The 22,516-nt window shown below is 42.7% G+C and overlaps 1 protein-coding gene and 1 long non-coding RNA gene across 4 annotated transcripts in view; one reads left to right on the forward strand and one right to left on the reverse strand.

Moving 5' to 3' along the window:
* The window catches only part of LOC120387315, a 73,569-nt gene that overhangs the window by 16,997 nt on the left and 34,056 nt on the right, over positions 1–22,516 (forward strand). The gene's annotated exons all lie outside the window — the stretch shown is intronic.
* P2RX1 (purinergic receptor P2X 1) overlaps positions 7,121–22,516 on the reverse strand; it is a 33,625-nt gene continuing 18,229 nt past the window's right edge. For 2 of the 3 annotated variants that reach the window (XM_039507860.1, XM_039507862.1), the window contains 8 exons: positions 20,638–20,718; positions 17,877–18,018; positions 15,095–15,225; positions 13,298–13,388; positions 12,163–12,228; positions 11,237–11,338; positions 8,525–8,593; positions 7,121–8,075 (listed from right to left, as the gene is read on the reverse strand). In XM_039507860.1, the coding sequence (XP_039363794.1) occupies positions 8,528–8,593; positions 11,237–11,338; positions 12,163–12,228; positions 13,298–13,388; positions 15,095–15,225; positions 17,877–18,018; positions 20,638–20,718 (679 nt within the window). In that variant the 3' untranslated portion in view covers positions 7,121–8,075; positions 8,525–8,527. The remainder of the gene's footprint in view (positions 8,076–8,524; positions 8,594–11,236; positions 11,339–12,162; positions 12,229–13,297; positions 13,389–15,094; positions 15,226–17,876; positions 18,019–20,637; positions 20,719–22,516) is intronic. The other variant, XM_039507861.1, reaches the window with a different exon arrangement.

Consider the following 22,516-nt stretch of genomic DNA (forward strand, 5'->3'; position numbering starts at 1 on the left):
TTAGAAAAGTCCCACTTTCTCACACTCAGCAAAGAGTGATGCACTGTTGGGGAAAGGGTAGCATCCAGCTGAATGCCCAGCAGGCAGGTAATTCAGTCCCCGCGAGAGCTCTGTGGCTACAGGGGCAAGACATTTGATTGATTAATCCAGAGGCAGAGAGTTTCTGGTGGAGTAGCTGACTGATGCTTTCATTTATGTTTTCGTGTTGTCCTTTTCTGTTAAATAAATGAGACCCTCCACACAGGGCACTCTAATACTAGAAAGAGCTGCTTGGACTTGCTTATGGCCTGTGTCGGTAGGGGCTAACACTTGACCTTTGGGGGCAGACTGGGGTGACCTCCACACCATTACACAGGGTGTCTAGAGCCTTGGATAGGTGTCCCTTTATGTATATACTTAATTAATATCATTTTTATCATTAGCATTCCCTTAACTCTTGGCTTTGTTCTACCAGTTTAACCTGTCATGTAAAACATAACCCAATATCCTATTTATGTAGAATCTTTCATCAGATAGGTCTTAACTTGTCTATGCACAGGAATGACTTTGCCAGTCATTAGGCAGGATGGAACATGGTAGATATTGAACAGTGCACACATTTCGGAGCAAGGAGTGAAAATGAGCAAATGTGTGGTTTATTCTGTTCAGGTTCTTATGCTGCATTCATCTGGGGCAGAATGCACCTCCTCAGGTAATTGGACCGAATACCAGTATTTACAAAATAGTTGGGCCTGAGCTGCAGAGTCTGGATACAGATCCAAACTTTACCCCAACCTCAAGGGTGTTTAGAGCCAGGGTGTTTTAATTCAGGACAATCTCTAGGTAACTCCTGTACCCTTGCAGAAAATCCAGTGGGACTTTTTAATTGACCTCAGTTTTACATTGTATCCAAAAGACTGTACCCTCCTGCAACTGAATGGTGCCCCTTAACAGTACCCTGGAGCATTGGTTCAATACTGACTCAGAGAGAAAACTGCCACTTACTGAATCTTCAACACTGCCTCCTGCATCACCTGAGTTCTCCTTAGATGTCTCTCTTCAAGTCTAGACAAGACTTTACTCTGCTTAGTTTACAAGATACAATGAGATTACAAGGCTGCCACAATATTGTGTCGGCAGCCTTTGATTTAGGGAGCTCAAACTGATAGAGCTAATTGTATATCCGCTTTAATAGAACTCTTGCAGGAAGTATAAACACACCAAGACAAAACATCTCCCAGTTCAGAACAATGAGAGCCATAGAAACCTTTTCTTATACACATCTAGATATGTAAACATTGCTGTGCCTTAGCACCACAGGATCCGTAGAATGTGCTCATACTTAGAGAGTGTGTGTTTTGGAGCATAAAATAGTTCAAGATAAAGATATCAATATGGAAGACTAAACACTGGACAGTTTCACTAACACTTTCAGTACCTCTCAAACTAGTGTGTATAATGATCATTAATGCCAACGAAGCATTGCTCGCATGCTTCGAGGGGAGAACAGAATCTTTTGATCTGAGGAATGAGATTTTTTTTTCCCCTACTGATCCTGTTTTATAAAGTATTAATAAAATCAGTCCCAGATTTTCAAAAGCGACTAGTAATTTTGACTGCCTCCATTTTTGAGTGTTCAACTTAAGTTGCATTAAAGGAGCTTCATTTTTAGAAAGGGTTGAGGATTACTCAGAGAAACTCAGATCCCTTTAACATGCCTCAGGTTAGGCCCCAGAATCACTGGTCACTTTTAAAACTCTTGGCTTAGTTATGTACCAGCATCCTACAAGGGATATTAGCAGAATCTGAACCTATTTCCTTTAGTACTGCAGTACAGACCTCTACCACCTGAGCTCAAGCAGTGGTTTTCAAACTGGGGTATGCGTACCCCTATGGATACTCAAACTCTTGTCAGGGAGTATGTGAGAAAAATCCTGTAATGGTGAACAATACATTATGTTATCCCATACAGATTTTTTTTTCCTGTTTTCATGGGTATATTATGACCCTATCTCAGTTGGGGGTACATGGCAGGCAATGTTATTTAGCCAGGGATACACAGCCTAAAAAGTTTGAAAACCACAGAGCTAAAGGAATAACTTCATTAGCTAATAGCATTGGTAGGTGGTTGTTCTTTTTTGGGCCAACCACCAGAGGGTGACATGACACGCATTCTGCCATTGTGTAACAAGTACAGTTTGTTTAAGAAGAAGTCAGAGTTGTTACCATTTCTTTTTTGAAACAGTGGGACAGATCTATATCATGGAACTGGATCTGCAGCTAGTGTAAATTGGAATAGCTCTGTTGACATTAGTGGAGCTATGCTGATTTACACTAGATGAAGATCTGGTCCAGGGACTTCACTATCATTGCATCAGGAATAGATTTGGCCCTGCCTGCCTGTCACTCTAAAATAAAGTGAGCAATTAAAAAAAAAAGACAAAAGGAAATAGCAGTTTCCCATAGAAAATATCGTGGAATAATTAAGATAATTAATAATTAAGTTTACAGCCAAGGAAATGAGCTATATAATAACCACATTGTTGCTGGGTTTATGACTTGAGGCACAATAGAGGATGTCTAGTGTGATAGTACTACAGAAGGTGCCTTTCTCCGTCTATCATGGACTTGTCTCAGAATGAATTTCTTGGGGCGTAGGGATGGGAAGCATTGCTGAAGAGCGTGTGAAAGCAGCAGGTGTTCCTGCCTGCTCTTCATTGAGTATCCTCTGGAGAATTTGTCAAGATAATTGAAACCAGAGGAGCAGCAGCTTTGTTTTGGAGAAATCCAAGAGTGTTTAAACTTAAGGACTGGATGCTGCACTGGAGAAACAATGAACGTATTAGAGCAAGGAGAGATAGTGTAGAATGGGAAATATATATTTTATAATGTTGTTATTGTTTATTATTATTTGCATTGCTGTAACACCTAAAGGCCCTAGTCAGGGATCAGCTTCGCTGGGCACTATGCACATGCAGAATGGTAAGATAGTCCCTGCCACCAAGAATTTACAATCTGAGGCCTTGTCTACATGGAAAAAAAATTCTGTCATTGTTATTGCGGAATAAGCTGTTCTGCAAAGCTATTGAGAAATAGAATATTCCACATGGTCAATTTTCCTATATAGACAAGGCCTAAGTATATGAATGTGTTTGTATATTTATTTAGAGCCTGATTGTATAACCCTCACTCATGAAAGTACGTCTGGGGCTACTGACATAAGTAAACGCTCAGACCATTATTTATTAGGGTTACATTTGAATCCAGATTTTAAACTCCCCAAAGTTCAGGAGTGCTCTGATCTAGGCTATTGTGTTGGACTGATTCCAAAGACAGAGCAATAAAACTGTTCACGTACTCAAAGGCCAGCTGCAGTACTTTAATTCTCCTGTATCTTAGTTTCCTCATCTGTAGAGCAGGGCTAATGATACTGACCTCCATTATAAAGTGTTCTGAGATCTACTGATGACAAGAGCTGCATAAGAGGTATTATTATTATTTTATTAATAACACTAATGTCTATTTGGTCACTGGGACATTAATTCCTGTGTGATCTGTGGCTGAAAGGATTGGAGAGTGCATTTAATTAATCAGGGACTACATTGTATTTTTTTCTATTAATTAAATAATCATTTACAAGGCCAAAGCCCAATTAAACAGGAGAAGGAGCTGTAAAAAACCACTCCTGCACAAATAAGGTGGCACATACAGCAAACTGAGGAGATTCTTAACAAAAATTCTACCGCACTTGAAAATAAAGACTAAAACCCCTTGGGCTAATGCTATGGTAAACAGATGTGGTTTGGCCCCTTGCTGAGGAATAGAAGGAGACCAACTCAGGCGCCACAGGGAATTACAGCCTCACATGCACTCTCTTCAGGGGAATTATGCATAATGCACCAAATAGACAAAAATAGTTCCTGACCTCTGCAGTGATAGCAGGTCAACGCTGAGATACAAATGAGTCAGAAGGAGAGACCGAAAGGTTCAACCTGGTACCCCTGTCCCACAATATAGACACTTGCACTACCTCTTCCCACCCACTGTCCAAAATAATCTTCCACTGACTCATATTATAAACATTCAGGAACTGTAGGGGGCAGCATTGAGCTACCCAGATCCCCCATGATAACACTTGTACCTTTCTCTCTCCAGTTTACTTTTGGCACAATCAAAAGGCAATTTTCATTTTCTTCTCGACTGTTTACCAGTCATTTCCGAGGCCATTTCCCCAGGCCCCTGACTCTCAGACTCACTGTCACATCCAAATGAATACTTGGAAGACAAAGAGGCTCCAGCCAGACAGAAGAATATGAGTCAGGGAGACCTCTTCTCTTTACTTGGATGAGCTATTTTTGCATCAAACATAATTTAAAAGCAGCATGATAGAGGGAAGGGTTTATGAGTGGTCAACACTGAAGCATAGAAATTATACCTAAGAAGGACCCACCTGCCTAGACTGAATGAATGAATGAGCTAGTGCACCTCTGTCTGCTCATTTGGCCTTATTTCACATGCTGTATGCCCAGATATAGCATACCTTCCACCAGGCCTAGCCTTGGAGGTGTTACAGGTTTTTCTACATTTCAATGGAGCAAAAGGGGAAGATCTGTATTAAACAAAATAGTTGCCAACTGTTGTGATATTATCAAGAGTCTCGTGATATTTGGTATTTAACTTAAAGCTTCCAGCCCTAGGACAAGTAATTACGTGTGAATCTGAGCTCTCTTTTTATTAAGCCCTCATGGTTTCAGAAAGCTTGAAAATATGCCCTAAATTCTCAAACCAGAAGGCAAATAAAAAGAACTCACTGTATATATATTTTAAAATATCATGATTTTAAGGACAAAGTCATGATTGGGGAGGGGAGGGGAGGGAAGCTGAGTCTTGAATGTTTAGGATTGGCAGTACTGATAAAGTGGCATTTTCCCAAATGCTTTATTCCTCCCTTTTAAAAAACAAAATACAAAGCCTGCCTCCCAACTCACTTACTAAAGCCCAAAAGTTAAAATACCAAGAAGCCAAGAACTGTCCGTTTCTCTGCACACAGCTTGCACTGGTTTACCTTAAGGATTGATTTAGTTAAACTGTCACAAAAGGTTGTGCGAACACATTTATTTCAGTGTTTGTGATCTCTGACAATTCAAATTTTCCTATGCTGCCTTTTAATTCAAAGGCCATCAATGGTCTGCTAGTTCCATCTGCTGGTTGTAGTGTGTCACTGCAAGGGGAACAATGCAGCCACACTAGACAATTATTGCTGCAGCGTATTCATAGACTCTAGGACTGGAAGGGACCTCGAGAGGTCATCGAGTCCAGTCCCCTGCCCTCATGGCAGGACCAAATACTGTCTAGACCATCTCTGATAGACATTTATCTAACCTACTCTTAAATATCTCCAGAGATGGAGATTCCACAACCTCCTTAGGCAATTTATTCCAGTGTTTAACCACCCTATTTGTTACTTGAAGATTCACCCATAACGCATGTGTTGCACTCGCGTTTTTCTTGAGCAGCTCTGGGATGTGACTGATGGTCAGCTTTCTATGATTATGGCATGGATGTGCACAGTGACTGCTGCAGAAATGCTCTGTTATTCCAGAGCACGCGCACAATGCTGTAGCTGTTGAAACTCCTGGTATTGGTGTGACACAGTGATGCAAGGTATCTAGGAAATGATAGTTCACTTAGGACCAGGTACATCTAATACTGTATTAAATCACTAAATGCAGTGCAGCAGTGGCAGGATTTTTGTAAACTGTGAAATGAGGTGTGTCTAAAGTCAGAATCTGGCATAATGTACTGTCCTGATGATCTAATTCCTGGCAAAGTGTATCCTAACATAAGAGCCTGTGAGTGCATCTGCTCACCTCAGAGGCAGGGAGCTATTCTCTCTCCCTGTGGCTCTTAACCTTAATTGAGTCCAGTTGATAGAGGATATGGAGTTTCTTATCATCAGCTCTCTTAAAGTGCTATAATGTTTAATATCAAGGTCATTACAAAGGGTAGAAAAGATTAGTTAAATTGATCAGCCAGTATAGATTAGTGGGAAAGCTAAAGTACCTTTTAAGGGTAAACAGGGGAGGAATAGACCTTGTTAATGAATGATTTGCAATGCAATTAGGTGACCTGCTAACTAAATTCCTCCTGCGGTTACAAATGTTACAAGATTCTCCTTCATTTCCTGCCCTACACTGTGGTGAAATATTGCTGTGTGCTTTCAAACAGCTCTTGCGTCCCACACCAGAGATGGCTGGATTTCTGTGGAAGATGAAGTGATCTCTATAAATCCTTTACTACCCACACAGTGTTGTAAAGCTTAACTAGTTGATTTGTGGAAAAGGTTCTGAGCTCCTTAGATGAAAGAACTGCAAAATATGTCATTTGAGCAAAAATAGGTTATCTATGGGTGAAGCTGGGATGCAGAGGGAAACTAACAATAAGCAATTCAGATAGAATTTCCCCCGAGGAGTGCAGAGCAAACGGGCCATAGAAATAGAATTAAACAGGGTACGACAATTTAAGGGGTCCCCAGGCATGTGCAGCATGAGGAAAAAGTGAGCAGAGAGATGCAATCTAGGTTTTGCAGAGTCAAAATGATGGGTTGGCATATCCTCACTGTCTACATGCAGCTCTGGCTGTTGCACTGGGTTTGCTTATGGTCACATTCTTTGTTAGGCTAGAGGAGAAGAGCTGTAGACTTGTATATACGACCTTTCTGAGATGCTGAATTCTTCAATGCCTGCCAGCACACTGTATCCCAATAGGAACACTCTCCTGATGCCCTCTGGCCTGACCCTGTTACACAACATTTACACTAAAAACTGGATTAACAGTAAGAGTCAATTTCCTTATATATTCCCAGAGAAGAACTACATTAAAATGTAGATAAGGTTGAGACTACTACCACATATCAGTAATTTAGGTTAAAATATTGTCATGAGCTAGGTGAAACTGTGTTATGGGTTGAGTTAAAACCTTGTTAAAACTGATGTGTGAATGCACCCTTCACTTAAGATAGTTTTAAGAAACACTGTATCTATCTACACCCTCCAAGGACAAGCACTGGCACAAGAGGTGAATTAGTAGAAAAACTAGAGGTTTATTTTAATACAATACATTATTACAAAATAACCATTTCCCCACCACATATAATTACCAAGTGTTGTAATTGACCAAGAGGAACAGTGCGGTCCTCATCAGGAGGAGGCACTTCCTCTACTGGGCAGTGACTTAGACAGGGCTAACAAAGTCCCTACAAATCAGGCAGAGCCTAGGCTAATCCAGAGCATAGCTCCAAACAGCCTCTGTGCATTTCATAGTCAGACCACAGAAGGTCTAGGTGGAACTAGAACTGTCTGCTGTGATCTCATTAGACTCCATGGGTGTGTGCCTTATCACATGTGATGCCTACACCCAACTAGGGATCAGGAGGGTGATGTAATCAGTACTGTTTGGGTCTCCCCATGTTTGTTTTAGACTCAGTATTTAGTCTGGCCTAACCTCTCTCCCTCTCTGTCTACTGTATTTGGACCAAGGATGGTAGCACTTCAGATAGGCTGACCAGCTAGCAAGTGTGAAAAATCAGGATGGAGGTGGGGGGTAATAGGCACCTATATAAGACCAAGCCCTGAATATCCGGACTGGCCCTATAAAATTGGGACAGCTGGTCATCCTAACTTAAGAGGGCCTTTAAATAAAGAGCAACAAGGAAAAAGTCCCTTTGTGCTTTAATTAAATGGGGCTCCATGCTTCTCTTTTCTTGGGGTGAAGTCAGTGGGAATCCCCCATACCAGAATAGTTTAGTCACTGCTAGTCAGTGCCTAAAGCTGTGACTAAATCAGAACCATCTGCTATCTTGCAGCCCATTGGCCTTCCACTCACATTTTTTCTGTGCTCATAAAGGTGTGCACTCCTATCTGGACAAATATAGTCTGCTGAAACACAGACCACATGTATCAGCCTAGGAAGACTCAGTCTAAGGTATAAAATGGTGAGTTCAGCTGGCATTTGTTCTGTGATGGCCTGATGAAGTGGGGGCAATTACAACATATCAGAAGAGGAAGAGGATGCAGGTTCTTCTTTCAGTGCAGACCCTGCCAAGAAAGAGACAGGTTCAGTAAAAGTCATCACCACCTTCTCCTGGATGGGTCTTCCTGCCCAGCACCTCCCCAGGAGGAACAGCTCTGAGCTGAGCTGTACTTCAGCTGACTTTGCCATAGTCACACCCAGAACTTTAGGGAGTAACCCAGGACATTCACCCCAGATCTTATCTCCATGATCTTATCATCCACCCAGCCACACAATGAAACATTAACACCTGTTAAGATTTTATGGACCCCATCTGTTGATTTAACCAACCATAAGCCACATCTGCAACCCCATTTCAACTCTCTCTTGTTGCTCTCCACAGCTCTGTTATTTTAACAGCATCTTTCTCATGTCTTGTGTGAAATAGGGAGGGCCAAATTCACCACTGGGTCAAATGGTGTGACTTCATCAACTTCCAGTGGTTCATCTAACTTAGATAGGGGAGGCCACTTACATTTCACTGAGAGCCCATCACATTGTTCTGCAGATTGCTCATGGAGGAAGGGGAAGCCTCTTCTTTTTCCTGTGATATTGCCCAGTCCAAACCAGATGAAACAATTATTCCTTCTGGGATTACCCCACAACGGCATCAGTGATAAAGACTAATCTCTGTTTGTGCAACAGTAACCATGATCCAATTGGTCTCAATATGTTTTACACCAGGCTTAGTGAAGCATTCCCAACTCTTTGGAAATCAGAGTAAGTTTGTGTTAAAAGTAGGACTGTTGATTAATCGCAGTTAATTCACAAAAATTAATTGCGATTAATCACAGTTTTAATCGCACTGTTAAACAAGAGAATACCAACTGAAATTTATTAAATATTTTGGATGTTTTTCTACATTTTCATATATATTCTGTGTTGTAATTGAAATCAAAGTGTATGATATATTTTATTATAAATATTTGCACTGTAAAAATGATAAACAGAAGAAATAGTATTTTTCAGGTCACCTCAAAGTACTGTAGTGAAATCTCTTTGTCATGAAAGTACTTTTTTTAAATGTAGATTTTTTTTTTGTTACATAACTGCACTCAAAAACAAAACAATGTAAAACTTCAGAGCCTACAAGTCCACTCGGTCCTACTTCTTGTTCAGCTAATTGCTAAGACCAACAAGTTTATTCACATTTACAGGAGATAATGCTGTCCTCTTCTTATTTACAGTGTTACCAGAAAGTAAGAACAGGCATTTGCATGGCACTTTTTTAGGTATTTACATGCCAGATATGCTAAACATTCGTATGTCCCTTCATGCTTCAGGCACCATTCCAGAGGACATGCTTCCATGCTGATGATGCTCGTTAAAAAAATGTGTTAATTAAATTTGTGACTGAACTCTTTGGGGGAGAATTGTATGTCCCCTGCTCTGTTTTATCTACATTCTGCCATATATTTCATGTTATAGCAATGTCAGATGATGACCCAGCACAAGTTGTTCATTTTAAGAACACTTTCACTGCAGATTTGACAAAATGCAAAGAAGGTACCAATGTGAGATTTCTAAAGATAGCTACAGCACTCAACCCAAGGTTTAAGAATCTGAAGTGCCTTCCAAAATCTGAGAGGGACGGGGTGTGGCACATGCTTTCAGAAGTCTTAAAAGAGCAACGCTCCAGTGTGGAAACTACAGAACCCGAACCATCAAAAAAGAATCAACTATCTGCTGGTGGCACCTGACTCAGATAATGAAAATGAGTCAGTCCGCTTTGCTTTGGATTGTTATCGAGCAGAACCCATCATCAGGATGGACGCATATCCCCTAGAATGGTGGTTGAAGCACGAAGGGACATATGAAACTTTGGCGCATCTGGCATGTAAATATCTTGCGATGTCAGCTACAACAATGCCATGAGAACGCCTTCAGGTGACAATGTAAACAAAAAGCAAGCAGCATTATCTCCTGCAAATGTAAACAAACTTGTTTGAGCAATTGGCTGAACGAGAAGTAGGACTGAGTGGACTTGCAGGCTCTAAAATTTTACATTGGTTTATTTTTGAATGCAGGTTTTTTGTACATGCTGTAATTCTACATGTGTAAGTTCAACTTTCATGATAAAGAGATTGCATTACAGTACTTGTATTAGGTAAATTGAAAAATACTATTGTTTTTTTACAGTGCAAATACTTGTAATAAAAATAAATGTAAAGTAAGCACTGTACACTTTTTATTCTGTGTTGTAATTGAAATCAATATATTTGAAAATGTAGAAAACATCCAAAAATATTTAAAGAAATGGTATTCTGTTATTAACAGTTTGATTAATCACGATTACTTTTTTTAATCGCTTGACAGCACTAGTTGAAAGGTATCCTAGAAAGATCAGTAAGTGTAGGGCCAGTGACTCATGAATTACCCCAGATTTCAATGGGTATTCTTTTAAAACACCCAAGAATAAGTTCTTTCTGCAAGTCACCTCTTGGCCTGTAGGATGCACAGTAGATGGAGCAAAGGATTTAACCTCCACTCAATCTCACGACTCTGAGAGTGGATCATTAGACATAAGGTCTGAGATTTGCAAATCCATCTAGGAGATCTGGGTGCTCAATACTCATTACAATTTAATTTCTGGAACAGCTGTTAATTTGAATGGAAATTGACAGTCCAGATCCATTAGGCAGCTGTGAAAAACAACCTGGATTGCAGTGTTGCAATGTTATCATGTTATTCTAAGGTGATATGGGTGGGGGTTTTAAAAGCACTCAGTGCTGGCCTAGCTCTGCTCCCACTGAAGCCAATGGGAGTTTTGCCATTGACTCCAGTCATAGCAGAGATAGCGCAAACACTGACTGCTTTTGAAAACCTCATTCTAAAGGCACATGACCGTCGCTCTTAAGTGATTGGACCACTGAGGAAATAAGCAAAGAGCTAATGGAAATTCTTCATATCAAAGGGCTTTCTAACTTCAGAGCTGAAGGTCATGGGTTCTAGTCTCTGTTCAGAGTTATGTGGATTTGACAATCACTAGAGCCAACCAATCCAAAGAAGGAAGTGTCTAGCTGCTCTCCTATATATATATATATATATATATACATATATATATACACACACACATACATATACACACACTTGTTGTATAATCTCTATACATGAACACACATACATATGTACAAATACCTCCTGCCCTCTGCAATCTCAGGTAAAAGAGGAATGAATTGTTACTTACAGACACGGGAGTCCTCATTTCCGCATATTTGAATTTCCTCTGTTTGTAATAATCCCGTCGTGGGAGAAAGTGCAGCAGGAGCAGATCACACACTATAGATGCCTTAAATCAGACAAAGTATGACACAGAAACCAAACCATGGTTAGGGCAGAACCTAAAGTATTAGATCCTCTAAACCAGGAATCTGCACCAATCTCCCAAGTCTACATCATTCATTCCAAAATATCCCAAAGCACCTTGCAAACAGCAGTCACTTCATCCACTTTGGATGTGGAACATGGCAGCTGTTTAATAGTGCACAGTCATGCTGCACCTTAGTTTAGGACAGAAGTGATACATGCAGGATTCAAGCCAGGGGACTTAAGTAGGCAGAAAGTAATTACTTAAACTGTAATTTGGCTAACACCCTAAGTTTAACACCCTTCCTGTTGCAAAAGGTGCCATGCAGTCTTTAATGGCCACAAGCAGCCAGGATCCCAATGTGGTCAAAAGACAGAACCTCACCGCTGAAAACACATGCTGGGGTATTGGTTTGGTACATATACAGAAGGAAGACCTCTACCTATCAGCCAAAATATTTGCTCCGGTGTTTCATTTGGAGGTCACCCATGAAAATATTGACCAGGCCTGACTTTCCTTAGCTTGACAGGGTCCAGCAAGATGGCAGCCCAAGCTGATATGCAAACTGTCTAACATCAGTCCTCATTGCACCATGGTTTGTTCATATCTAGGGGATCTGGATATAGATGAGCTCTGCAAGGAAATATCTTCTCTATTCATTTTCCATTTTCCACATTTACAGGGCCAGGCAGATGCCTATGTGGAGCTGGTATTTTGCTATAGCTCAGAGTCACTTTCTCTTCAGTGCCACATTCAAGCAGAATAATTTGCATGTTCACATGCAGGCTGGACATAGCAATACTCACCACTCCAAATATACCAATTCCAGAACCTATCGTGGTCATCGTTGGGATGATGTCAAATTTACCTGCCTGAATAAAATCAGAGAAAATAGGCAGGATCTCTTAATAAAGCAGAGGAATCCTGCAGGGGGAAGGAACTGGTAGGGCTAGAGATGACCCTGCTCAGGAACCTTGCGTGGCTACTACTAAAAGAGTTCACTCCCTCTCAAAGTTCTGCAGGAGCTGTGGACACCCTTCTAGAGAAGGAGATGGGGTGACTGGGCATTTTAGATATCAAGCCATTACTTTCTTTTTTCTTTTGTGAACTGAATATTCCTGAAGACACTGGGATTTCCATCCATGCAACTGCAGTTCTCTATTTAGGCAAAGAACAGGAAAAGGATGGGCAGTTCCAATGACTTTCCTTATGCTCCTCCTGCAATGTTCCTCAATTACTCATGACCCAAAGAGACCAGTTTCTAGTGACAAGGGGCAAGTCTATCTCCACACCCATGCTTGATGTCTGTGCTGAGACTGTCAACCAGAGTGCCATCTATACTAATGTAGGGGTGATTCTGGGATGTGGGCACCAGGAAAAGACAGAGACCATCAGCTCACAATGGTTACTTTCTGATTGACCAAACCATTAGATTTGATGACTGTGACCTATTATCTTTAAACACCATCCTTCGAAGATGGCTTGCAGTGCTCAATGGCCATTGTGGAAAGTATAAATAGCTGGTGTAAATAGCTGTACAGAGAGAACCATTTGCAAAACCAGGAACTATGCTACATATTCCCGAGTGCCATCAACTGGCAGTTTATCTATTAACTTGCATTGAGAGAGAGAGAGTGAGAGAGAGAGAGAGCTCTGTCACAGCAGGAAGCACCCAGGACTCCAACAGAAATCATATCCATCCCTACAAAGTTTGCTGAAACAATTCAACCCTCTGCTTCAGTAAATGAACTTCAGGAATGTATGGAAATGGCATATGCACCATCCTGACTCTTTCAACCTTCATTCTAAGACCCTGAGATGCATTAGGTCCAGATACTGAAGTGGATTATATAACAACACATGAACTGGCTATGAAATTAAAAGCTAGGCTCATGAGAAATCTGTGAATTAAATTTAAAATGAATTCACACAGGATGTTACCTTTCCATTCACCAGGATATCGAACCGGATTCCAAACACCTTGTACAAAGTCCTGTAGTCAGTTCCGTTATCTCTGTAGTATTTGGCATACCTTTCCAATCAGACAGATAATATGTTAAATGGCCTTTCATGGTCTTTAGAAAACAAAGATAAACCAAACTAATATAAACCACTTAGAAAATTGAGAAACTAGAACTTTTGTGACTGAGTGGACAGAGGAAGGGACTGGGACTTGGGAGACTCTTGCCCTGCTGGATAACCTAGGGCAAGTCACTTCCCTGCTTGATGCCTCAATTTCCCCGTCTGGAAAATGGGGCTAATAATAGTCACATCCTTTGTAAAGTGCTTTGAGGATCAGAGCAGAGGAACAGTGCTAAACAACAGCTTGTTAGTTAGTATTAATTTTACCCTGAAGCTGACCTCTTCCAAATCAAAGTCAGTGAATGAACTGAAAATATTCAACTGAAGCTTTCACGACTGGCTAAGATGAGATGAGTTCATTTGCTCCTGTTTGAACATTTGTTGTTTATTGCTACTGGGTGTATTATGTTATTACAAGAAGAATAAGCGTTACGGTGCACAGGGCTCTCATTTTGTTACTATTACGTAAATCTAAAGAAATGAATAACAAACAAATACAAAAAATGGGTGGGTATTTCAATATCTATAGCTAGGCAACCTATGATGAGGCATTCGACTGAGAATCCTGTGCCACTAATGGGTGAATGGATGTAGGGGGTGAATTTCTGTGATCACTGCAGTACCAGTTTAGAGGGTATCTGGCTGGTTTTAGGAAAGTTTGGCCTAACTCACAAATACCTTGTTCTTGACAATACGTGTAGTGAATATACTCATGCTCTTACTACATTTGGAATATATTAATAAGGTGACCCACCAACTGCATGTTGTCTTTTTTTGCAGCCCACCCAGCATCCAAGTTTGATGGGGGGAACCCCAAAATCATCGGCTTGGGTACTTCTGCTCCTCCTCGCCCCACTGAGGGAGCACGGACCACTCTCAGCAGCACCTGCTGGCATGGCACCGCCAACTCAGAAGGGGTTGGTAGGGTCAGAGAGCAAGCCTACCCTGCAGGAGTGGCTCCTGTCCCAGGGGGTTGGCCCTGCTCTTGGCATTGGAACCCGGCACAGAGGGTCACAGTGCCACTCAGGTTTGGCCTGGCTGCCTCCCTCTTCCCTCTCCCCCCGTTATGACAGAAGGGGAGCCAGGTCAAATCATTGACCCCATGCACTAAGTCACAATGTCACTTACTCAAATTTGGCCCAGCCGCCCTGCCTGTCATGACAGAGAGGCAGTAATGATACTGACTGCCTGTGTTTTAAGATCTAAGAATGCAAAGTGCTATATACGAGCTACGTGTTACTATTAAGTGCAGTGCCAGGTGTAGCACTACACAACTATAGTGACAATTATGGGATCTGCTAACCCATTTCAGCAAAGGAGATACATCGTGTTATGATTATGATGATGTTTTAATTTGGGGCATATAGGTGACCCTGGGAGGGTTTTGCAATGGCTCAGAGCTAGGAGTGTGGAGTGAGTGCCTGGGTGTGTGAGAAGAGGAAGAGAGAAGGAGGACAACTGATTAAAGGGAGGTGGAGCATTTTCACTTCCTGGTCTAAAGCAAATGGCTGCTCTTTGCACATGCAATGTGACATTTATTTTGGTAGCCGGGAGAATAATCCCTGTTTTTATAGAGTCTGTAATGTGCTTTGAGATCCTCCAGGATGAAAGAAACTATATATGAAGGCTGAATAGAAGATAATAGGGCCATCTTACCTGAAGTTGAAGCCTGGTGAAACATTATTGTCATCATTGTAAAGTCCATGAAACTGGTAAACAGGTTTACAGTATGTCACGGGCCAGTCGAGGTCACAGTCCCAGTCTATGGTGATACCGACAACCCCACCCTATGAGAAACAAGACAAAAGGACAGGAAATAGCCACATCATTATCATGCAGAAATTTGTGCTCTGCTGCATCCTGGTTTTGTTAGCTTTTTAATTTGGAAAGGGATGCTTTTTCCATCTCCATAAACTCACTCTCCACAGCTGGCTCCAAAGATGCTACTAAGGGACCAGAGATCCAGCCATGATACATAGTCCTGATGATTTATTTCCCACTCTTCACCCAGGACTCTCAGTGTCATAGGATTCCTGCTTGCAATCATCTGGTTCTTTGTATGACACACTTGCCATGCTAGCCTCACCCTCAGTTACTAGTAGAGCCTCCAGTGCCTCTTCTACTATCATGCTGCTCCATTTGGAAAGAGCAGATCAAGAGCTTCATTGGGAAGTCCTCATGTTGGATACAGGAGCCTAGTAATGCTGGCTGTCATGACTGTTGCTGTTTACATGGTATCACTGTAGTGCTCACAAGGTTGCCTCCTCTTTGTTCAGTAACCTGTGTCTAGAAGCATGACCCTGAGCAGCTATGACCCTTTCCACTAAGGATTTGGGCAGCAGGGTTGACGTCACAGCCCAAGCCGGTGGATAGAATGATTGCATCCTGTGTTTGGGAGAGAAGGGACTTTTATTTTGTGATTATTAGAGAGAGGCCCAAGCCAAAAGCCTGCATCTGAAAATCCCTAAAATTTGCAGTGCGGGCTGGGCGTGGATCCAAATTTTGCAGCTCATGCACATCTGTAGGGATGCTCCTTCTTGGATTAGAGAGAGAGAAACTTGTAACCCCTTAAACAGACAGATCTGGCCAATCATGCTGAAAAGATTAATCTCTCAACCATTTACAATGGGCTACCATTGGAAATACAACAACAAATAAAAAAAATGGAAACAGGGAGGTACAGTGTCTTCATGTATGGGCCCCATTTCTGCGCATACAGTAAGTAGCATGGATTCTGTGTTTTACTAGCTTTTATAGCCAGCTCAGTGGATCAATAGCTAGTACACAACTGCTGTGGGCTTGGAACTGTCACTCATGAGGCTGGGCCAGTGATGGAGAGAACATATCAGATTCTTGTGGTTAGGAAGGAAAGAGGAAGAGGAGGGGGCACAGATTAGATAGTGCTGGATTCAGGAGGTCATTTTCCATCTAATCAACTGAGCAACATCGACACAGCTCCATAGTAACATGTTTCACCTCTTCCTCTTCCCCGGTGTAAGATGCTAACATGTAGACAGGTGGCTTGTGTGTGAGCCATGCATGTGCACTTGTGGAGGTGGAGAGGGAAATGTTAACAAAAAGCAATAAGGAAGCAAAAAAGCCTGAACCAAAGCAGTGGTGAGTTTCTCAATACAAAAGCCAAACAGGATGAGAAGGGTGGAGACAGAAAAAAAACCCTCTTTATTTGTTCTAGAACAAACAACATTGTAGCACCTTGTGATCAGCAACATGGCAAATACACACAATCCTTGTTAACGTGAGCACGAAATGCTCTGCCTTTCCTGATCTTTTTTTTGCAGATTAGACCATATTTCTCTGTAGTCTAAGGGCTTGGCTACACTTGCGAGTTACAGCGCATTAAAGGAGCCCCGGGTGCACTAGCTCACTACCTGTCCACACTGGCAAGACACGTAGAGTGCTCTGACTCCACGGCTAGAATAATGTTTGATGCACCCCCTCTGGAGTGCCCCAGCATCAGTGTGAACAAGGTGTTGCATTACGGAGCCCTGATCAGCCTCCGGAAACATGCCATAATCCTCTTAAATCAAGTGGACACTCTTGTCATTGTTTTGGAATAACTGCAGGCATGCCGTGCCCTTTGAAAGCTCCATTTCTGACAGCCGGCATGCTTATCTGCTCTGAGACAAAGCAACCATTCCTGTGGGGGGGCGGGGGGGAGGGAGAGAGAGAGAGAGGGGCGAGGGGAAGAGGGAGGTCTGCTGATGTCTGAACTTACAAGACAGCATGCTGACATGCTCTCAGCCCCCCCAAAAATCCACTGTCTCTCCCCCCACATACACACAACACACTCCATGTCACACTCCACTCCCCCTTTTGAAAAGCACGTTGCAGCCACTTGCAAGCTGGGATAGCTACCACGATGCACTCCTCTCTGTGCCGCTGCAAGAGCTGCTAATGTGGCCACACCAGTGTGCTGGCAGTGTGGACAGACTACAGCGCTTTCCCTACTGCGCTCTCCAAAGGCTGGTTTAACTCAAAGCACTCTACATCTGCAAGTGTAGCCATGCCCTAAGGGTATGTCTGCATTTTGAGCTGGAGGAGACATGTCTGCTAGGTACATAGGGCATCTAGCGCCTTGTGCTGCTCACACCACTATGGCTACATTTTACTTTCAACATGCTAGCTCAGTCAGAGTTAGCATGAGTATGTCTCCCTGAGCTGTAATTTGCTGCTCCAGCTTGAAGTGTAAACAAGGACACCTTGTTGACTCCTATTTGCCAAGTTTGGATTTTGCTGCAAACAAAATATATAAAGTGATTGGTCAGAACTATGGATCAAGGTATAGAGCTGTGCTAATGATGATTTTTCACTTCAGTGGCCAAAAAAAACCAAAAAACAAACAAACAAAATTTCAGGTCAACCTCATATGCCCCCTCATTCTCATGACCAGAGCAAACATCAGTTGAAATCTGTGTACCTTAAGGGCCAGGGCACGAAAATTTTGTCCCGATTCCTTCACAATGTATCCCAGCTCAAACACAGGGCAAAAGGGATCTTTGTTTTTGTGGTAGGAGCATTTTTTCAGATAGCTTGTGGTAATGCCCTCCACCAGGTTGCGTCTGTGAATAAAAAAGAATCTGCATGTCAACTGAATGAAATGTGATAGTTTATGATTAGTTGTGGTATAAAAAGCCAGATTTTCAAATGAGCTCATTACTCACCACCCAGCAGCTGATGTCCAGAGTCTCATAAGAGTTCTGCACCCAACGTGCCAAGTTCTTTTGAAAATCTGGACACTTGTCTCCATGCCTGAGCGGGTACTGAGCTCTTTCGAAAAGCTAGGCCACAGTGAGCATTGTGCTTTAAAATCAGCAACACGAGAGCAAAGAATTTACATTGTTTCAGAAAACTTATTTCTGTCTCTGTCTCTCTAAATTATAAGGATTGAGACAAGACTGTTTTCAAAGCAGTGGAAGAGTGGGTTTTAGCTATAAATCTTTATGGACACAGTGCTCCAGATTGTTTCTGTTGTTTGTTTGTTTATATTGCAGTACAGTCAGGATAGGTCTCTTTGTGCTAGGTGATGTACTAACACATACTAGGAGAGTTCCTGGCTAAAAGGGCATAACGCTCACTTACACTATTGTAAACCAGAGTAACTTCATTCAAGTCAGTTGGAGTTTCTCTAGATTTACATTAGTGTAACTGGTCCCATTTTGACTTTGTAACATGGTTTTGTCATGCAGAAATTAAGATAGTGAAGGCAAAATATGACAGAGGGATTTGTTTAGCTGGGTTCTGTGCATTTCACCTAATTACAACTTCAGAATATCTTAGTCTCTTTCACCTCTCCTGGGAGTCTTGGGTGAACTGGCAATCCATGGTGGCTGGACAGACTCTACTGAATACATGCTGCTTCAGAGAGCAGCATGGATTAATGTCAGGTTACTGTGTATTTAACCTCATAAATAGTACAGGGACAGTACAAATCTACAGAAGGGAAATCTGTCATGCCCAGCACAAATGACTTTTGTTCATTTGTTCTGGATCAAATTATAATCAGACTAGCAACAAATCCTCTTACACTTGTTCGTTTGGTCAGAGAGACAGTTTACAGAGAGGCACTGAGGGAATTATTTCCTAAATCAATTACTGTAATAGAAGCAGAAATTGTAATGATGTGAAGGGCCTTTGACAATTTCTATACAATCTAGATTGTCCTGGTGCGTTAGCTGCTCCCACTGTAGTACTTCATTTTATATTTCTGCCTTCAGAAGAATAAAAAGACAGAGAAAGAGGAGAGGTGTGTGTACCATGACAACTGAGCTCTCCAGTAAATTTAATTGCAATCTCTGCTTCTCTGATTTTAAGACTAAAATTAGACACCATTTACAGCTGAATGCTAGCACCAACGCAGCAGGTTTTACATAGCTGAAGTGTTCCTTATAATACTACCTATTTCCTATGTAGGCATTTTTCATCAGTAGATCTCAAAGTGCTTTACAAAGGAGGTCAGCATGATTACCCCCATTTTACAGGTGGGTAAAGTGAGGCATATAGAAGGCAAAGTGACTTGTCCAAGGTCAGTGGCACAGCTGGGAATAGAACTAGGTCTCCTGAGTCCCAATCAGGTGCTCTAGCCACTAGGGGTATGGCTACACTACAGCTGCATGTGAGCTTCCCGGTCTGGGTAGACAGACTCATGCTAGCTGGGCTTGAGCTACCTCGGCAAAAAGAGCAGTGTGGACGTTGCTGCAGAGGCTCGGGCTAGCCACCCGACCCAATCTCCTGTGTCTCAGCTCAGGTGGCCTAACTTTATAACATATGGTTCAGTGTAGCTGGGAGTGAGTCTCTGCCAGTACAGCAACGTCTACGCCACTATTTTTAGTGTGCTAGCGTAACACCAGCAGACCCTGGTTGTCAGCGGGTGGGATTGAATGTGGGGCCTCTGGATCTTAGAGCATGAGCCTTTACTGCATGAGCTAAAAGCCAACTGGCTCTTAGCTAAGGCTGTAGAGCAGACTCATTTTAACTCTCTCTCTCTAAGTGGTCCCGGTGCCACTAGATGGGACAGAACACCACACCCAGAAGGTGTGTGAGTTAGGGCTAGTCTACGCTGGCAGTGCTTTAACGGGGCTCGTGTGGTCGCGGCAGAGCACTGGGGGAGAGTTCTCTCAGCACTCTAAAAAAACCCCCACCTCCACGAGGGGTGTGGCTCCCAGTGCTGGTGCACTGTTTACACTGGCGCTTTACAGCGCTGAAATTTGCTGCACTCTTTGAGGTGTTTTTTCACACCCCTAGCGAGAAAGTTGCAGCTCTGTAAATTGCCCGTGTAGACACTAGTGCAAATCTGTCTGCCCAGGCTGAGGCTCGCTCCTAGCTACACTAAACCACGTGTTATAAAGTTAGGCCCTGCTCTTGCGAATAAGTTCAGAACTTTACTCACATGAGCGGTCTTATTGTTTGGAGGGTCAGAGTTTTCGGCCCCATTCTGGTTAGTGACTCGTTTAAGGACCAGTCCTGATTCCTGCTAACTGATTTGTTATTGAATGCTGCAGTCAACCAAATACTGGACTCAGGGACAAAAGATGGTGTTTTCTGCATCAAATGAGCCAAAAGCTATAAGTACAATACTACATCGCTTTACATAGTGGCAGGGATCAAACTCATGAGCGATCAGAAAAAAGAAAGTCATACAGATTTGACATTTGATCTCTTTTAAAAAAAAATGTACTCACCTGGAGACTTTAAACGTGGGAAAGGTGATGCTGTTCTTAATAAATAAGGTAAAATTTTCAGCTTCTAAGAGCAATGGGGGGCTGAAAAATACATGTGTTAACAAGTGCTTATCTTTCAGTTTGCCAACATCTAAAGTAATTACAATAAAGGGAAGAACAATAGATGCAAAGAAATTATATGGGATAGCATCCAAACGATCACATTTAGGACCCAATGAGAGATTTGGTCTGGTCATTGCACTTTCTAGATAAAAAGATGAATTCCAAAGTATCCTAGGTAGAAGCACTATAGAGAAGGGGGAATATTTGCCATGCAGACAAACCTTTTCTTGTGCCTGATGAAGGAGCTTCCTTTCATTATATGCTGTGTTGACTTTACTGTGGAGAAGCAATAATGCAGAAGCCAAATGTCCTCTGCTCATCCCCACCCACTGACCAATTGGCTGATACAGAGACTAGGGTTTGGTTTTGCAGCTGGCTACTATACAGCACCTGACGTTTTACAGTTAGAACAGAGGAATTTCAGTTACTTTTCTGCTGAACATGTTGGCCAAATTCTGAAGTCTTTATCCTCAAGCAAAACTCCCACTAAAGGCAACATGCTCAAATCCATGGCTCATGAGAGGCTCTCACTCCCAATGATGGGAGCGCCTTACTTTCTATGGTAAGATTCTGTGCAGCCTCAGAAAGGGGCAGGTCGTGCCCTACCCATACCCAGGACTCAAGGCTCCTGTCTTTTCATGCCATCATTGCTGGGGAAGAGAGGAGGCTACTAAAACCCTGGCATAACAATACACCCTAAAGCCTGGAAGCACCCGTAGAGGAAGGAGAAAGGGGATCCTGGTGATCGGCTGGTCAGAGCACCCATAACATGATCTGGTGGCTGGGATGACTGAGAAGGACCCCAGAGCCATTATTGTTGCCCATCCCTTGAATGCATGCAGGGTATGTGTCTGATAGGCTCCTGCTTCTCCCCAGTTCTGGTGACTCGGGGAAGTGGGAGGAGCAGCATGGGGACTACTCAGCTACCTCACTGGGTTGGAGCAACCCTCCTCCCAATGAGGGATATAAGGGGGAAAAATTAATTTCCCCTCTGCTAAGATCTGCTCAATCAAGAAGCCATTTGCAGTGCACAATGGCAACTTTTTTGAACCTACTAACTTATGAAAAATGCTGTGTGTTCATATGTACCCAACCCGGTGCTCTATTAGCTAGCTTCATTTCCTGTGTAACAGGGCAGGCTGTCCTCTCTTTAAGGGTAATTGTGGCATGGGTCCAGACAGCCGTGTTCCAAGGCTTGGCTCCTTTAAGGACAGATATTCTGGGACTTGTAGGTCTTCTAAAGATCACATGACCAAACAGAGAGTAAGTCCTGCTGGAGATTGGGGGTCCGGTTAAGTGACAGTCATGTGACAGGCTACAGAATATAAGGCAAGCCTGTGCCTCAGGAGAAAGACTGGCAGGAGGTTCTTCATGGTGGGCTAGAGTGGGGGTTCACAACATTTTTCTGAGTCTCCCCCCCACAACATACTATAAAAACTCCACGGCCCATCTAGGCCACAACTGTTTTTCTGCATGTAAAAGCCAGAGCCGACATTAGGGGGCAGCAAGCAGGGCAATTGCCCAGGGCCCCACGCCACTAAGTTGCTCAGGCTTCAGCTTCAGCTCTGGATGGCGGGGCTTTGGCTTTCTGCCCCGGGCCCCAGTGAACCTAATGTTGGCCCTGATTGGCAGATCCCCTGAAACCTGCTCACAGCCCCTTAGGGGGCCTCAGACCTCTGGTTGAGAATTGCTGGGATAGAGAATGCTGGGGAGCAGACAGCTGGGAGGAGTTGAGGAGGTAAGATTTAGAAGAAGCTGGGAAGGGTACACAGAAGAA

Source organism: Mauremys reevesii, linkage group 20 (genome assembly GCF_016161935.1).
Source record: "Mauremys reevesii isolate NIE-2019 linkage group 20, ASM1616193v1, whole genome shotgun sequence".
NCBI classification, from domain to species: domain Eukaryota; kingdom Metazoa; phylum Chordata; order Testudines; family Geoemydidae; genus Mauremys; species Mauremys reevesii.